General features: G+C 41.8%; 1 protein-coding gene across 1 annotated transcript in view; it reads right to left on the bottom strand.

Moving 5' to 3' along the window:
• Window positions 1-1510: 1510 nt before the first annotated feature.
• The window catches only part of PXDC1 (PX domain containing 1), a 24363-nt gene continuing 12611 nt past the window's right edge, over window positions 1511-13262 (bottom strand). Inside the window, exons 2-5 of the mRNA XM_057369148.1 lie at window positions 12293-12384; window positions 11894-12011; window positions 7999-8110; window positions 1511-1915 (exon numbers count right to left, since the gene is read on the bottom strand). Coding sequence (XP_057225131.1) covers window positions 1798-1915; window positions 7999-8110; window positions 11894-12011; window positions 12293-12384 — 440 coding nt within the window. The 3' untranslated portion in view covers window positions 1511-1797. The remainder of the gene's footprint in view (window positions 1916-7998; window positions 8111-11893; window positions 12012-12292; window positions 12385-13262) is intronic.

The raw sequence follows: 13262 nt of genomic DNA, 5'->3' as shown, positions 1-13262 counted from the left end.
TTGAAAATTCAGAAATCCTCCACTAAGCTTAGTGGCATTAAACCACAAACACCTAGACCCAAGATCAGCAGCCTGGCAGAGAGGTTTCATATGGATACACACCATGTCTACAGTATGAGTAACACATGGAGCTCAGAAATTGCCATTACTCAGCATGTTTCCAAAACTRCAGGGAAAAGAARGGATTTGACATGTGTGGGAAAKKSMMCCMAAARRARRMMAAAAAAATGAAGGCACTGTTTTAAGCTGCAGAAKTGTACTGAAGGTGAGTTATATTTTATTTTATTTCATTAAAATATATTTTAAAAACATACTGTGTAAAAGAATTAGGATTCTCAATAATTTATTATTTACATTAACAAATTCCATTTGACTGTTATTCTGTAGATAGAAATGAAAAGTCTGCAGAAGGGAGTTGTATCAGCTTCTTCAGGACCAAGCAAGCCTCTTTTCCAAGAAGCATGTCCAAAACTGCATTCCTTCCCATTTCAATCCCTTCAAATTAATATTTGCTAACAGATGGCAAAAAGCTCGATGAAAGGTCATGTTGGTGAGTGTTGAGCATTCACAGTGAGAGCCAGGAATTTGGGGTGCTCTGCAAGGGAGAGACCCCGAAGAGACTTTAACATTGCACTGCTCAATAGTCGAGAGGTTGCAGGGTCCAGTCCCACTCTTGTTCCCACTCTCCTGTCTCTGCTGAAATCCATGGAATTACACAACAACAAGGCCTGCACCTGATCCCTCCAGGCAGATATCGGAAAGCTGGACTGACTCCTTGAGCCAAGGTGGCACTGGAGAGGCTGTTTTTCCTACCATTGCAGGCACACTGCAGCTTATCATTCCTTTCCAGTCCAAACACAACATAAATCTCAGTGTCTCCCTTCCCATCTTCTGGGAAGAAATATGCATAGGGAATTATCTCTCTGATGTAAACATCTGTAAGCACCATTCACATATCCTGGTCCACATGAAAAAAAAAAAAAAATACTATCAAAGTGCCTGCTGCAGCCTTGACCCTTCTCAGCAGAGCAGCTCAGCTTTCCCATCAGCTTTCCAGACTTCTGAAATCACCCAGGTACCCAAACATCATGCACAGTTCATASCAATGCCAGCTGCTGTCTGCTTTGCTATTCCAGGAAAGAGCAGTTGCCCTTTCAGTGATTATACAAAAGCCCATGATTAAGAGAAGTAAAGCTGCCAGCTCATGTGTTGTGTTTCCTGGAGGCACTCAGTGGTATTTCTGACATCTCGTGTAAGGCACCAATCATCCGGTAGCTGAGCAAAAAGCGACCCACAAGACCTSCATTAAGCAACTGCAGAGGGAACTGACAAAGTTCAGCTGCTTTGCTTTGCCTTCTTGCTTACACAGCGTAAAAAGCRTGGTCACGCCATCTGGGGAAGTTTCTGATGGTTTCCTAAAAGGGGAAGCCTTGACTTGCACGGCAAGGAGCACGGGTGACTGTGCTACAGCACAAGCTTCTGACAGCTGTCATTCCCATGTGACATTCCCATGGACACAGCAGAGATGTCCTTGATCCCTGGGAAGCCTCTGYCACCTTACTTTCACAGAAAGGGAGTTTGTTGTCAGCAGCAAAGCAGATACCTCCTTACAAGACGTCTCCAAAATACACAAAGAGGACCACACTACAAAACCAGCTCTGTGGCACACTTGCTGCAGCTTCCCTGCCGCTGGTCTCTTCTGCACAGCCTTATTCCCAGAGATGCARTGCCAGAGATAGCAGAGCCTACGGACAAAGAGGTTGGCTGGATGCTGGCTGGCTGCACCGCTGAGCAGCCTCAGTCCAGAATGTCCGTCTCAAATGGRACCAGGTGGTAGTATGTCAAATTGGTGACATAAGCTGTTGGATCATCGCTGTCTTCCAGCTCCGAGGTAAAGTCACTAACACTTTCAAACCTAAGGAGAGATAGGAAAAAAAAAAAAAATCAAAAAGTGTTAAGTCATTTAGAAAATCAAAGGAATTGGATAAAAAGTACTAAGGGACTGGGAGAAGTAATTCCATCCACAGCTCCTTCTCGTCCTCATTTGTCTATGACTAAACCATGGGACACTGAACCAGGGTGCACGCAAGTAATCATGTCACCCCTGACTTTCAAAGCTGCTAGTGARGAAGGAAGGAAGCAGCAAGTGAGTCTTGGAAGAGTGAATCACGCAGCTGAAGTCCACATCCTCCTGTTTTATTCCCACAACATCTGACAACAACAMAAAATGCTTCAGTTCTCACATAAAAGTGAAAAGGAAACTGCCTTTTGTTTCCCATCTGAATTTGGACTCTCAGCCTTTCACTTCTYAGGTACCTTCTCTGGGTCTGGTTTTCTATGAGGCCAAGTATCTAACACACRTAGGAAAAAATTACTGCAGTGTCCTTCCTCCAGAATCTTTCCCATGGCACAAGATTTAGGTTTTGACAAGCAAAGAATCTCCAAATATAAAAAGATTCCCCAATTTAGTTTTACTYGTTTGGTATTTTCCTCTCCACCTCTCAGCGCCTGTTTTATAACTTGAACTTCTGCAAGGATTACCCACAGTGTACTCAAAAACCAGAAGGCATCAARTTGTTAAAAMCTACACTTTCCTCAGTTACACACAYTTCCATCCCAAGAAGRCTTGAATTTCTGCAGTGACAAACATTATCTTCTTCCCAGATAGTCTACCAGTTAAGGGCACTCACTGCAAACCAAGGACTAAGTTTCATCTCAGTTCTAAAAGGGGTTCAAAGAACCATCAAGGTTTTTTTTTTTTTGAAACTTTCTTTAATATTTTGAAAGAACTTTCATTCAGCCTGACAGAATGAGAAACAAAGGAAGTAGAAACTGAAAAATTGCACGAGGTGGAAAAAGAAATTCTAACCTAGGTTTGACTTCTAATTTGTGTCTCCAACACCCTTATAGACTGTCCTACTTCAACTCTCTTAATGGCAGATAAACAGATGAACATTAAAATAATTAATATTAAAAACTGCATCTCACCTACACATGAACTAATTAGACTCCTTAGATAAGTGAAACAACTACAGACRTCCCTCTAACCTCACCCCAGAGGGTCACCTAAGAGTCAGGTATTTCAGAGGATCTGAAGAAGAGTGGTAGCGTAAACAAATAGACAAGTCCCCCACTCCCAATCTCTTCCCAAACTTTATTTAGAACTCTCATGGGTTATTGGACAGCCATGGGTCTATACATCCTGCAATGTATGGCAACAGGTCTGTCTTTTCTACACTCCTTCCTGGTTCCTCTCATCACTTTTTTGTTTTTAACTGTGAGAACCAAAATAGAGAACTTTTTTTTTTGAGCAGAAAGTCATGGATTTTCCACTGCAGTGTTGCTGTTTTGCTCTTTGCTTTARATGAAACAGCAATGAGACTGAACTTTGAATGTTTATTACCCTCATTCTTCCAGTCCCTCCAGGCTGTTTGCTTGCCTGYGTGTGTGGGAACGTGTGCAGAAGGGAGCCGACTTGGTATCTTAAAAACACTTAACAGATCACGTTGTGCTGTCTTATGGACTGCAAGTGATCCAGAAACAACAGATTATGAAATACCAGTGGGGCAGAGCGAGGGAAGAAAGCGGMAGAGGAGTCAAGAAGGCTGTTCAGATTCTGCTCTCTTTCTCTTGTCAATAGCGCAAAGCTACATTATTGCAACTGAAAGGTTCCACGGATTTTGTGGTCCTCTAGCCTTACCGACAGGTTACTACAAGCAGAATGTGAGGTGCAAAGTAGTGAAAGTCACTACATGCTGTGGTTTAGCAGAAAGATTTTCTTGCCACCAAAAAGGAAGTGTGTGCACAGAAGTCCGCAAAGCGCTGCTCTGGAGTGCTCACAAAAAACCAAACTCAACAAACCAGGACTGTTTCCTACAGTCAGCAGCTGCACATGACACCAAAAGTAAAAGTGCTTCTGTGCTGTTGCCAACAGATCTTTTTCTCAAAATAAACTCTGCAACTCTAYCATGGACCTGCAACTTCCTAAATGYSAAAACCGCTGTCCGTAATATTTTTTCCTCRAAGTACCTTGACACACTGTCTTTCACAAGAGCCTATTTCTGCTGTAAAACAAACTTATTTACCATTTTAACCTCTGCTAATGCATTAGAATTTCTACTCAGATTCACCAGGAAGAACAGGGAACAAGGCACATAGAAGCTTATGGCTTGGACAGGCTTGCTAGATAAAAAACTGGTGGTCGGGCTTAAATAGTGGTTGATGGTGAGTGGWGTTAAATCCATTTGGTAGCCATTCATAAGAAATGTTTTCCTGGGCTCAGTTTTGGGGCCAATCCTGTTGAATAYCTTTATTGATGGTCTGGATRTGGGGATTGAGGGCACYCRCAGTCAGTTTGCAGATGACCCCAAGCTCAGTGAGAGTGCCAGTGTGCTGAGGRATAGGAAGGCTTTTAWCRAGGGATCTGGACAGGCTGGATTGATGGGCTGAGGCYAATTGTATGAGGTGYAACARGACCAAGTGCTGAGTCCTGCACTTGTGTCACAACAGGTGACTCCATGCAGGTGTGGGGCAGAGCCACTGTAAAGCTGCCTGGCAGAAAAAGACCTGGGTGTGCCGGTGACAGCAGCTGAACATCAGCACATGAACAGTGGCACTGCCCATGTGGCCAAGAAGGCCAATGGCATCTGGGTCTGTACCAGAAATAGTGACCAGCAGGCCAGGGATGTTCCCCTGTACTCAACACTGGTAAGGCCAATCCTCAAATCCTGTGTCCAGTTCTGGGCCCCTCACTAAAAGAAGGACATTGAGGGATTGGAGAGTGTCTAGAGAAGGGCAGTGGAGATGGGGAAGGGTCTGGAGCACAAGTCTGATGAGGAACAGCTAAGAGAGCTGGGGGTGCTGAGCCTGGAGCAATGAAGGCTCAGGGTGGAGAAATGAAGCCTCTCTACAATGGCCTGAAAGGAGGGTGTAGCCAGGTGGCTGTAGCTACTCTTCTCCAAGGTAGCAAGTGACAGGACAAGAAGAAAGTGCCTCAAGTTGTACCAGGGAAGATTTAGATTAGATATAAGGAAAAATTTCTTGACCGAAAGGGTTATCAAGCATTGGAACAGGCTGCCAAGGGAAGCAGTTGATCACCATCACTGGGAGTATTTAAAAGATGTACATTCCATAGAATCATAGAATGGTTTGGTTTGGAAAGGACCTTAGAGATCATCTACTTCCCACTCCCCTGCCATGGGCAGGGACACTTCCCACTAGACCAGGTTACTCAGAGCCCCATCCAACCTGGCTCTGAACATCTCCAGGGATGGGGAGTCCACAACCTGGAGAATTTGCTCCAGTGTCCCACGACCCTCATAATAAATATTTTCCCCYTATTATCTAATCTAAACCTACTCTCCTTCAGATTAAGRCCATCCCCCTTTGTCTTATCACTACATGCCCCCACGAAAATTCCCTTTCCAGCTCTCTTGCAGGCTCCTTCAAGTACTGGAGTGAATTTGCCAAAATGACAGCTCATCCAATGCCACAGACACTGCTGTTGCCCTGGAAGACAGAAGCTCAAAGTCCTGGCAGAGGGTGGTACCTCTGCAACAAAACCAAAGAGTTCAAATGCATTTGTTCACCACCTTTTTCTTTCTRCAGGACCGCAGAGTGCTCTCCAAGAACCACTCACAAAAGAACTGTGTCAAATGGATGCTGAGCACACAGCCATTATCACATTTTGCACCAGTGTGGGGCGCTACCAGACAAACCAGACGGAAAATGAAGGAAGCAGAAAAGAACATCTTCAGAAAAACAGAGGAACCAACTGCAGCTTGGAAAAATGCTGTGTTTTCTTTTGCAACAAGCAATGAGACTTTTCAGCTGATGGATCACTGGGCAGGTAGCACTGCAGGCTACCACAGCTAACCAGTATTGGGAATGAGCATTTCCTGCTGAAGCTTCAGGCACTTCTTCCCAAAAACACCGGTTTGCTTTGCAAAATGTCACATTCAATTACATCAGCAGCCAAAATCCAGAAGTCATAATGAGTTTAATGCAACTGAAAGGAAAAAATTCCCATCTGAGGATATACAATCCACAAGGAATTAACTCTGATTTTATGGTAGAAGACACCAATCCCATAAATCCAATTTTACTGAGACCAAAAGGGAACAGCATAGGATTTTGAAAATTTTGAAAGTTTCCTTTCTGGGCTAATAACATACATTTAAACCAACAGTATAGAAAATTTCTGCTTTTGAAAAAAAGTTCAATTTTTACAAAACAGTTGTGCTACACTGGTGCCATTATCTCCAGGCTATTACCTCTTGGCTATAAAATACAGCTGCAGGACAGGAAAATTTAGGGCACCATATAAAACACACATTTGAAATTTATTAACTTCTTGACTCCACATCCTTTGGAAAGTTAAATCACAAATGCRCAAAGTCAGGCTGTTACCCTAGATTCATTTCTTCCACCACAGTTTCTGGAAAGCTATACCTACTATTCAGTTTTTATCACATTAGTRTTTTCTGACCTTAAGAGTCTCTGACTTCAGTGGGATGACAGTTAGATGAYTGCAGTTTCTGATCCCAGGCTGGTAAGTTTTGCTTGGACTGGGGCACATTTTTAAAATCAAAACTAGCCATAAATATTTTTTTAATAATTAAAAAAAATTATCAAAATAAGGAGGAAAATGTTTTCTTTGGTAATTTTCTCCTATTATTTGTCACTCCCAGCACAAAGAGTGATCCACTGAACTGTAACAACTTTAATTTCCAGGTGTTGACCTTACAGAATTACTTCTAGTGGGCAATTTTAGCCCTATTAATAAAAGCTTATAAGCTTAAATGCTGYTAGCAAGGCCAAGGTTCAAAACACTAAGTGATAAGTTAATAAAAAGACTTCAAGAAATTACACAGGAGACAGAGACACTCTGACAAAATCTTGCCAAGCTCTAAACCTTGTTACAGACTGGCAATGACCACATCTCAAATGTGGCAAAACAGATTGCTACATTCAAAGATAAAAGCTTTTAGTATTTTGTTTCCTTCATTTGACTGGTCTAATGAAAAAGTAGGCCAATATTTCTCATTAAAAAAAAATTAAATGCTTCACTACCTGAAGCTCATTGAAATATCAATCACCTGGTATGACAGGAATCTGTAGGAGCAGATTTCTATCAATACCCACCTGTCAACACAGTCACGGACTTAAGACCTTCATTAATCCTGGAATCACAGAATGGTTGGGTTTGGAAGGGATGGCTGGAGATCATYCAGCCCAAYCCCCTGACAAGGCAGGGTCACCCAGAGCAGGTGACACAGGAACMCATCCTGGTGGCTTTAGAATGTCTGCASAGARGGAGATTCCATGACCTCCCTGGGCAGCCTATTYCAGTGCTCTGATACACTYAAAGATGCTCTTCCTYGTGTTGAAGTGGAACTTCTTGTGCTTTAGTTTATAACCATAAAAGCCCTTCTGSTTACCAGGGTCTGACCCCAGAATACCTGCATGCATTAGGAAGCAAAAATTWCCTATAAGACTAATCTAACTTGCTTTTCCCCTAACAAAACACACATGCTACCCCAAGTCCCAGCTGAGCARCTGCTGACCTTTGTTCAATTACATWCAGAGATATGTCCCTCTGAGGACAGTGTTTTGCTTCCCAAACATCCTACTATCCTTTGTAGCAGGATATGCCATTTGTGAGGCTGTCTGAGTTCCCAAGTTTGGGCTCAMAGCAGCTCTCATCAGTCATGAGAGAAAGAAATAACTCTGCTCTGCCTTGGCAGCACCCCTACAGCAACCTCAGTTCTTTTTTCATACACAAAGGATTGAGCATTTTGGAGTCAAACACTCTCCCATTTTATCCGCTTTAACAGGAAATTGCTGGGAAGTGTTAGCAATCAGGCCCAGTAACATTTAACCAGTCGGGATGACAGCTATACCAGCCTTTCTCTTAGACAGGCAACAACATTTTGCTAGAGGGGTGGGAAAGCTACAATTTATCTGAAGGTGCATTGCTCTTGCTCAAACTCCACTTACAGATGTTCTGCTGAATCCACATCCAGGTGCTTCTCTTTYCCATTAGGTATACTGTGGTCAATGACTATTGTTTCAGTGTTGGCTAAACAGAATCCATTTGATCGCATGATTTCTATTGGGAGAAGAAAGAAAACAAGATTTTTTAAAAAAGCTGGAAAACAACTGCGTATCATATGTAATTGACACAGCTATGAACTGAGATGTGTGCATGACATTGAAAAYCTGCACATGAAAGCAGGAATGAAGAGTTGGTTTCACAGCTTCTTACATCCGCAAACCACCAGTGCTCTAGCAATTTTATTCACCTAACCAATTCATGACACAGAGCATCTGAAACAATTACCACTACCAAATCATAATTGGTTTTTTTTTTTTTTTTCTTAGACAGTCCCTGGCTTAAGCCAATTAAGCAAAAATTAAAAGGACATGAAAAAGGAAATAAAAATTGACATTACAAGTTAATTCAACCATAAGTCAATTCATGTAAAGCAACACCATGTCTTACRCTATCTTTACCCCTGCTTATTTTGTTTCTCATTGTGTTAGAAGCCTCCAATACAAAATATCTAAATTTCACACCTGATTCCACTGATTTACTGCCATGGGGAGACCTGATAACAGAAGAATACTATTTTATGTGAATGAGAAGTTACCCACATCTGTGCTGTATGGAAAGTCAAGTTAGGTGAGTCAGGATTGAGGCAAATCAAGAAAGGATTTCTTCTAGTCACACTATTTTAGATGAAGCYAGGACCACCACAAAATAAAAGCACGTTTTTAAAAAAAATCAGCACTGACTTAAGTAGGATAACTCTTGATCTCCCTCAAGGAGATCAAGACCCCATGTTACAGCCTTGCATTATCAGGACAACAGAAGAAAATTAGTCTGTGGCAGAAAATATGGTAGGCAGAAAACATGCAAACAAATTCAGCTGCATGTACAGTTCAAGGAGCTAGTGAACAGGAGATGAGACAGGAGAGGGTTTTGGGTTTGATGTTTTTTTTTTAACATTTACATATTCCAGCATCAAGGTTAAGCCAGAACTTATTTCCGTATTTTTATTGTGAGTTATCTTTGACTTTCAGTCTGTATTTTGCTACAACTCAATTTAACAGAATGTTTTTGGKGGTTGTGAAAACACTGAGCCCCAGCAGAATCACACTTCACATGACTCATCTTGAGCCAACATTGTGTGATTGTACAATAAGATTTACATGATAAATTCAAATTCAGCTTTCAGCTTTCATCTTAGAGGGTGGCTCGTTCTCTCTTCCCCATCACCTACCACCCTGGGAAGGACCGCACAGGGGACAATTTGTTTTCTCAGAGAACACAAAACGTTTTGCCTGCTTTTCCAAGACTGCAAGCCAGATAAAAAGCTGCACTATGACTAACAGGAATGCCAGGATTTTCCTAGTGTCCTTGACTTGACCTAAGAGCTACAGCATTTCACTGCTGCATGAACTGCTTTACACATTGTCATTTACTGCCATCTACCGACAGAGCTGCTGGACACTAAACCTTTTCCAGTGTGTGACATCCAGATGAGGCAAGTATCAATTAACATCACATTTCCATCTATGTGCATCACATTCCATCTATAAGCAGCAATCTCTTAAATTATAAAATTAATTACCACAAGATGTTTTGGATTGCTGCATAGATAGGAGAATCGTCCTCCAATTAATTGGGTGTGACTCATCTCTACCAACATCATTTACAATTAAAACATGCTGTTGTTCAGCTGACATGGTTTCCCCAGCTCCTCCACAGSCTGTCAGGAGGGCTCCCTTTGCTGCTGACTCCTGTCCATCAGACAGGCCCCCTTGCTCTGAATTTAGGTTCATCTCAGGTACCTTCTCTCTGYTGTACCCACCATGTGCCAGACTCAGTCACGCACACACCGAGTCCGTGTTCCCTGAGGGGCTGCACGCCCTCCCAAAAAGTGCATGAAAGCTTTCCACACAGGAAAATCCCCAGAGCAGAGCAATGCTTCAGGAGGCAACCTATRCAATTCCAAATACATTTATTCTTGGTAATTGCTCTAAGAAGAGCAAGGTATCACCAACAGCACACACCCTTTGAAACATTTTTAAAGCATGTAGTGTGGGGCTCCTTCATTTCATAATGGGCAGGATTTAGGATCCATTTTGCAGCTCTGGTCTCACAGAGTAGCAAATTACTTCAGACRAAACCCATGAATGGGCTCTCAAGGGTTGGTGCTGAGAACATGTCCTGGTGTTCAGAAGCAAAATGCATAACCATGTGCAGCCTTTGGCAGATGACTAATGGCAAGAACATACACATGAAGAATTTTACCTGAGGTTTCCACATTGACTCAAGACATCATCCAAACCCCGCTAAGCACAGGTGAATGTGAGATAAGCCTGTTGGCTCCTGTTTCTTGCTCCCAGGAGGTCAGACCTCCATCACCCCACTTGGCAGTATGACCCTGTGGGCTGTTTTTTACACTACAGGCTGGGCTTGGGGGCCCTACAAGAAGGCACCAGCCCAGACAGACTGGCAAGACCACCCTTCTCACTGAGGMTCTGTGCCACACAGTACTCATAGGCCATCTTCTATTCAATTAAAGGAATAAATTTTTTTAACAGAAGACCTATTTACTCAGAACCAGAGCTAAGGATCAATTACAAATAGTTTACCCTATGTGTGAGATCAAGCCTTAGGACACACTGTATACACCTTTAGCTGGTTGATGTTGATTAGCCATCAACTAATGTTTTGTTAGTACCAAAGAGAACTGATACCAATTTCTTGCTAAACTCTTTATATATGTTGGAGAATCGTGTAGCATTTCACTTCAATTAACTCTCTGAATAAGCTCTTCTGGTGCTGCAAACCCAGCAATTGCCATTAGGCTCTTTTTTGAGATGTTACAATATAGACATACAAAACCAGGCACACCAGAAGTTCACCGACCTTTCAACAGCAGTCAGTAGCAGATGAAGAGGGGGAAGGCTTAAAGAATAGGAAAGGATTGAGTAATACTGCCCTCCACTTTACCCACTAGCAATCTGTGGTTTAGGAACTTCAATGTACTTTTCTCTTCCACTTGCTTTTCTAATTCTCTTTTGAAGTCACTTTATGCTTTCAGTTTCACCATATCCTATGACAATGAGCTCCACTCCTTAACTATGCATTGYATGGAAGCAAAATAATATTATAGCCTTTCTTTTGTTTGTTTAAAGCCTGTTGTCTGTCAATGATATTGGATAACCTATAGCTCTTGTTTCATGAGAAGCACAGGTAATTGACCTCCTTCTGTCCACAGCTTTGGAGGCTTCCATCATACCCCAGTCTGTCATCTCTTCTCACAGGTGAAGTGTCCTCCTTTAATTATTCTCTTTCTTAGGGAAGCTGTTCAACAACTTGAATGCTTGCTCTTTATTTGTATAATTTTTAATTCTATTATATCCTGAGATGGAGAAACTRAAATTGTGCATACTGTATTCAATATGGGGTTGTGCTCTCCTCTGTTTCCCCCTCCTCTCCTCATGACATCTAATATTCTCACTTCTGGTATTGCTCATTGCTTGGCACCACACTTCCATTTTCACAGAATTGCATTGATAGCTTCAAAACCTCCTTTCTAAGTGGTAACAGCACTGTCATATGTGATSACACACAGTAGGGACTGCATTTTCCTCACATTAACTGCTTTGCATTTGTCAGCCTCCTTTTTCACCTGTCACTTTATTGCCTGAATGCACGTTGCATAGTATATCAAGGCTAATTATATGTTCTATATCATAATGCAGGCTATTGAGAACTATATTTTGAATTCTTGATAGAGAAATAATAATGGGAACAGCAAATAAAGTAATTTTCATTCTGAAATTCTTGTGTCGACTGCAGGAAGTTAACAACTCTTACCTGATATTTTAACTGGACTTTGAAAGCTTGGCTGAATTTTATGGACATTGTCATTTTTTAGAACTTGGTCCAAAGGAGATCTCTCAAAAAATGTGAGGACAACTTCAGACCTTGAATACTGGAAAAAAGGAAACAAAAACAGACATTCATTTTTAACCAGTAGTTTGCTTTCTCCCTCTTCTCCATCTCCAGCCCTTCACAGTATGACAGAAGGTTTTATTACGAGCAACAGGTTGGAGGCATCWTTACACAGTTCTGGCACTCAGCATTTCTCTGATTTACTCAATAAATTGCTTCTTTCAGGGTTTGRCAAAGCCCATCACATTTAATCTGCATGAGAGTGCATGTCAGCATGAAGGAGGAGTCAAGCTGGGCTACATTGGAACTTGGCTTACTCACCTTCCAGGGCATGTTTATAATAGTTTTCAGAAGTTTTTCCACTTCATTAAGTCTGGCTTCTATATCATGGGCTTCTTTTATTGTGATGAGCCCTRGAAGCAAAGTAAACAGACCATAAGCATAAACAAAAGCACACTTTCACTCACGTTAGCAGCCAGAATCAGCCACTCAGGAAGATGTGGAATAACTTCAAATATGCCTCCCAGAAACATCTTTAAACCAACTGATGATAAAGCATGCACCCCAAGCTGAGGTGGGTGTAGTTTACGAGCAGAGTTGCAAGCCTGACACAAACTCAGCTGTTTATGACCAYGTGTAGGAATTGCAAGACAAGCAGAAGTAGAACCACCTACTCCCTCACCCACAGTTTCACTACACAGCATTCCCAGCAGTGATAATTAAACAGCCCACTTTCTGCTTCTGACAACCATTATTCATCCTTCCTTTTTCTGTAAATAAAAAGAAAGGAAAAAAAAAAATCAAGAAAACCAAAAGAAAGCCTGACAGATAAGAGGAAAAAAATAAACACAAGCTAAACAAAAGACTTTGAGAGCAGTTTCGTATTTCTCTGACTGTAAGCCCCAGTGAGAGGTCCAAGGAAAATTTTTCAGTATCATGTTCTTCAAGTGCAAGATAACTGTCAGGAGGGTTTTTTTCATATAACCAGTCACTGAATTACCACGGTGCTGCAGAAGGGATTAAGATGGAAATTTTACTTTGCTCAGTATAACTCTAATACCATAATTTGTATGTATAACCTGCAGGGTGTGTGTACCTTCTCTCTTCTCCAGCAGGCTGAAGGGAATACAGCACAGATTATGTGCATGTACAGGGCATATAAGGAGATGCAAACCCTTGAATCTCACATCCCTCTAGCGGCCCTTTTAATKCCGATATTTGCAACCTGCCTTTCCAAACCAAATCATCATCTGACCTCTACATTTGTGCTTCTTTTCCAAAGAGCAGGATA

The sequence above is a fragment of the Malurus melanocephalus genome, unplaced genomic scaffold, assembly GCF_030028575.1.
Source record: "Malurus melanocephalus ecotype Western Australia unplaced genomic scaffold, MMel_1.1 scaffold_103, whole genome shotgun sequence".
Classification (NCBI taxonomy): domain Eukaryota; kingdom Metazoa; phylum Chordata; class Aves; order Passeriformes; family Maluridae; genus Malurus; species Malurus melanocephalus.
The sequence above is the reverse complement of the archived record's forward strand: the minus strand, read 5'-3'. Positions and strand labels throughout refer to the sequence as shown.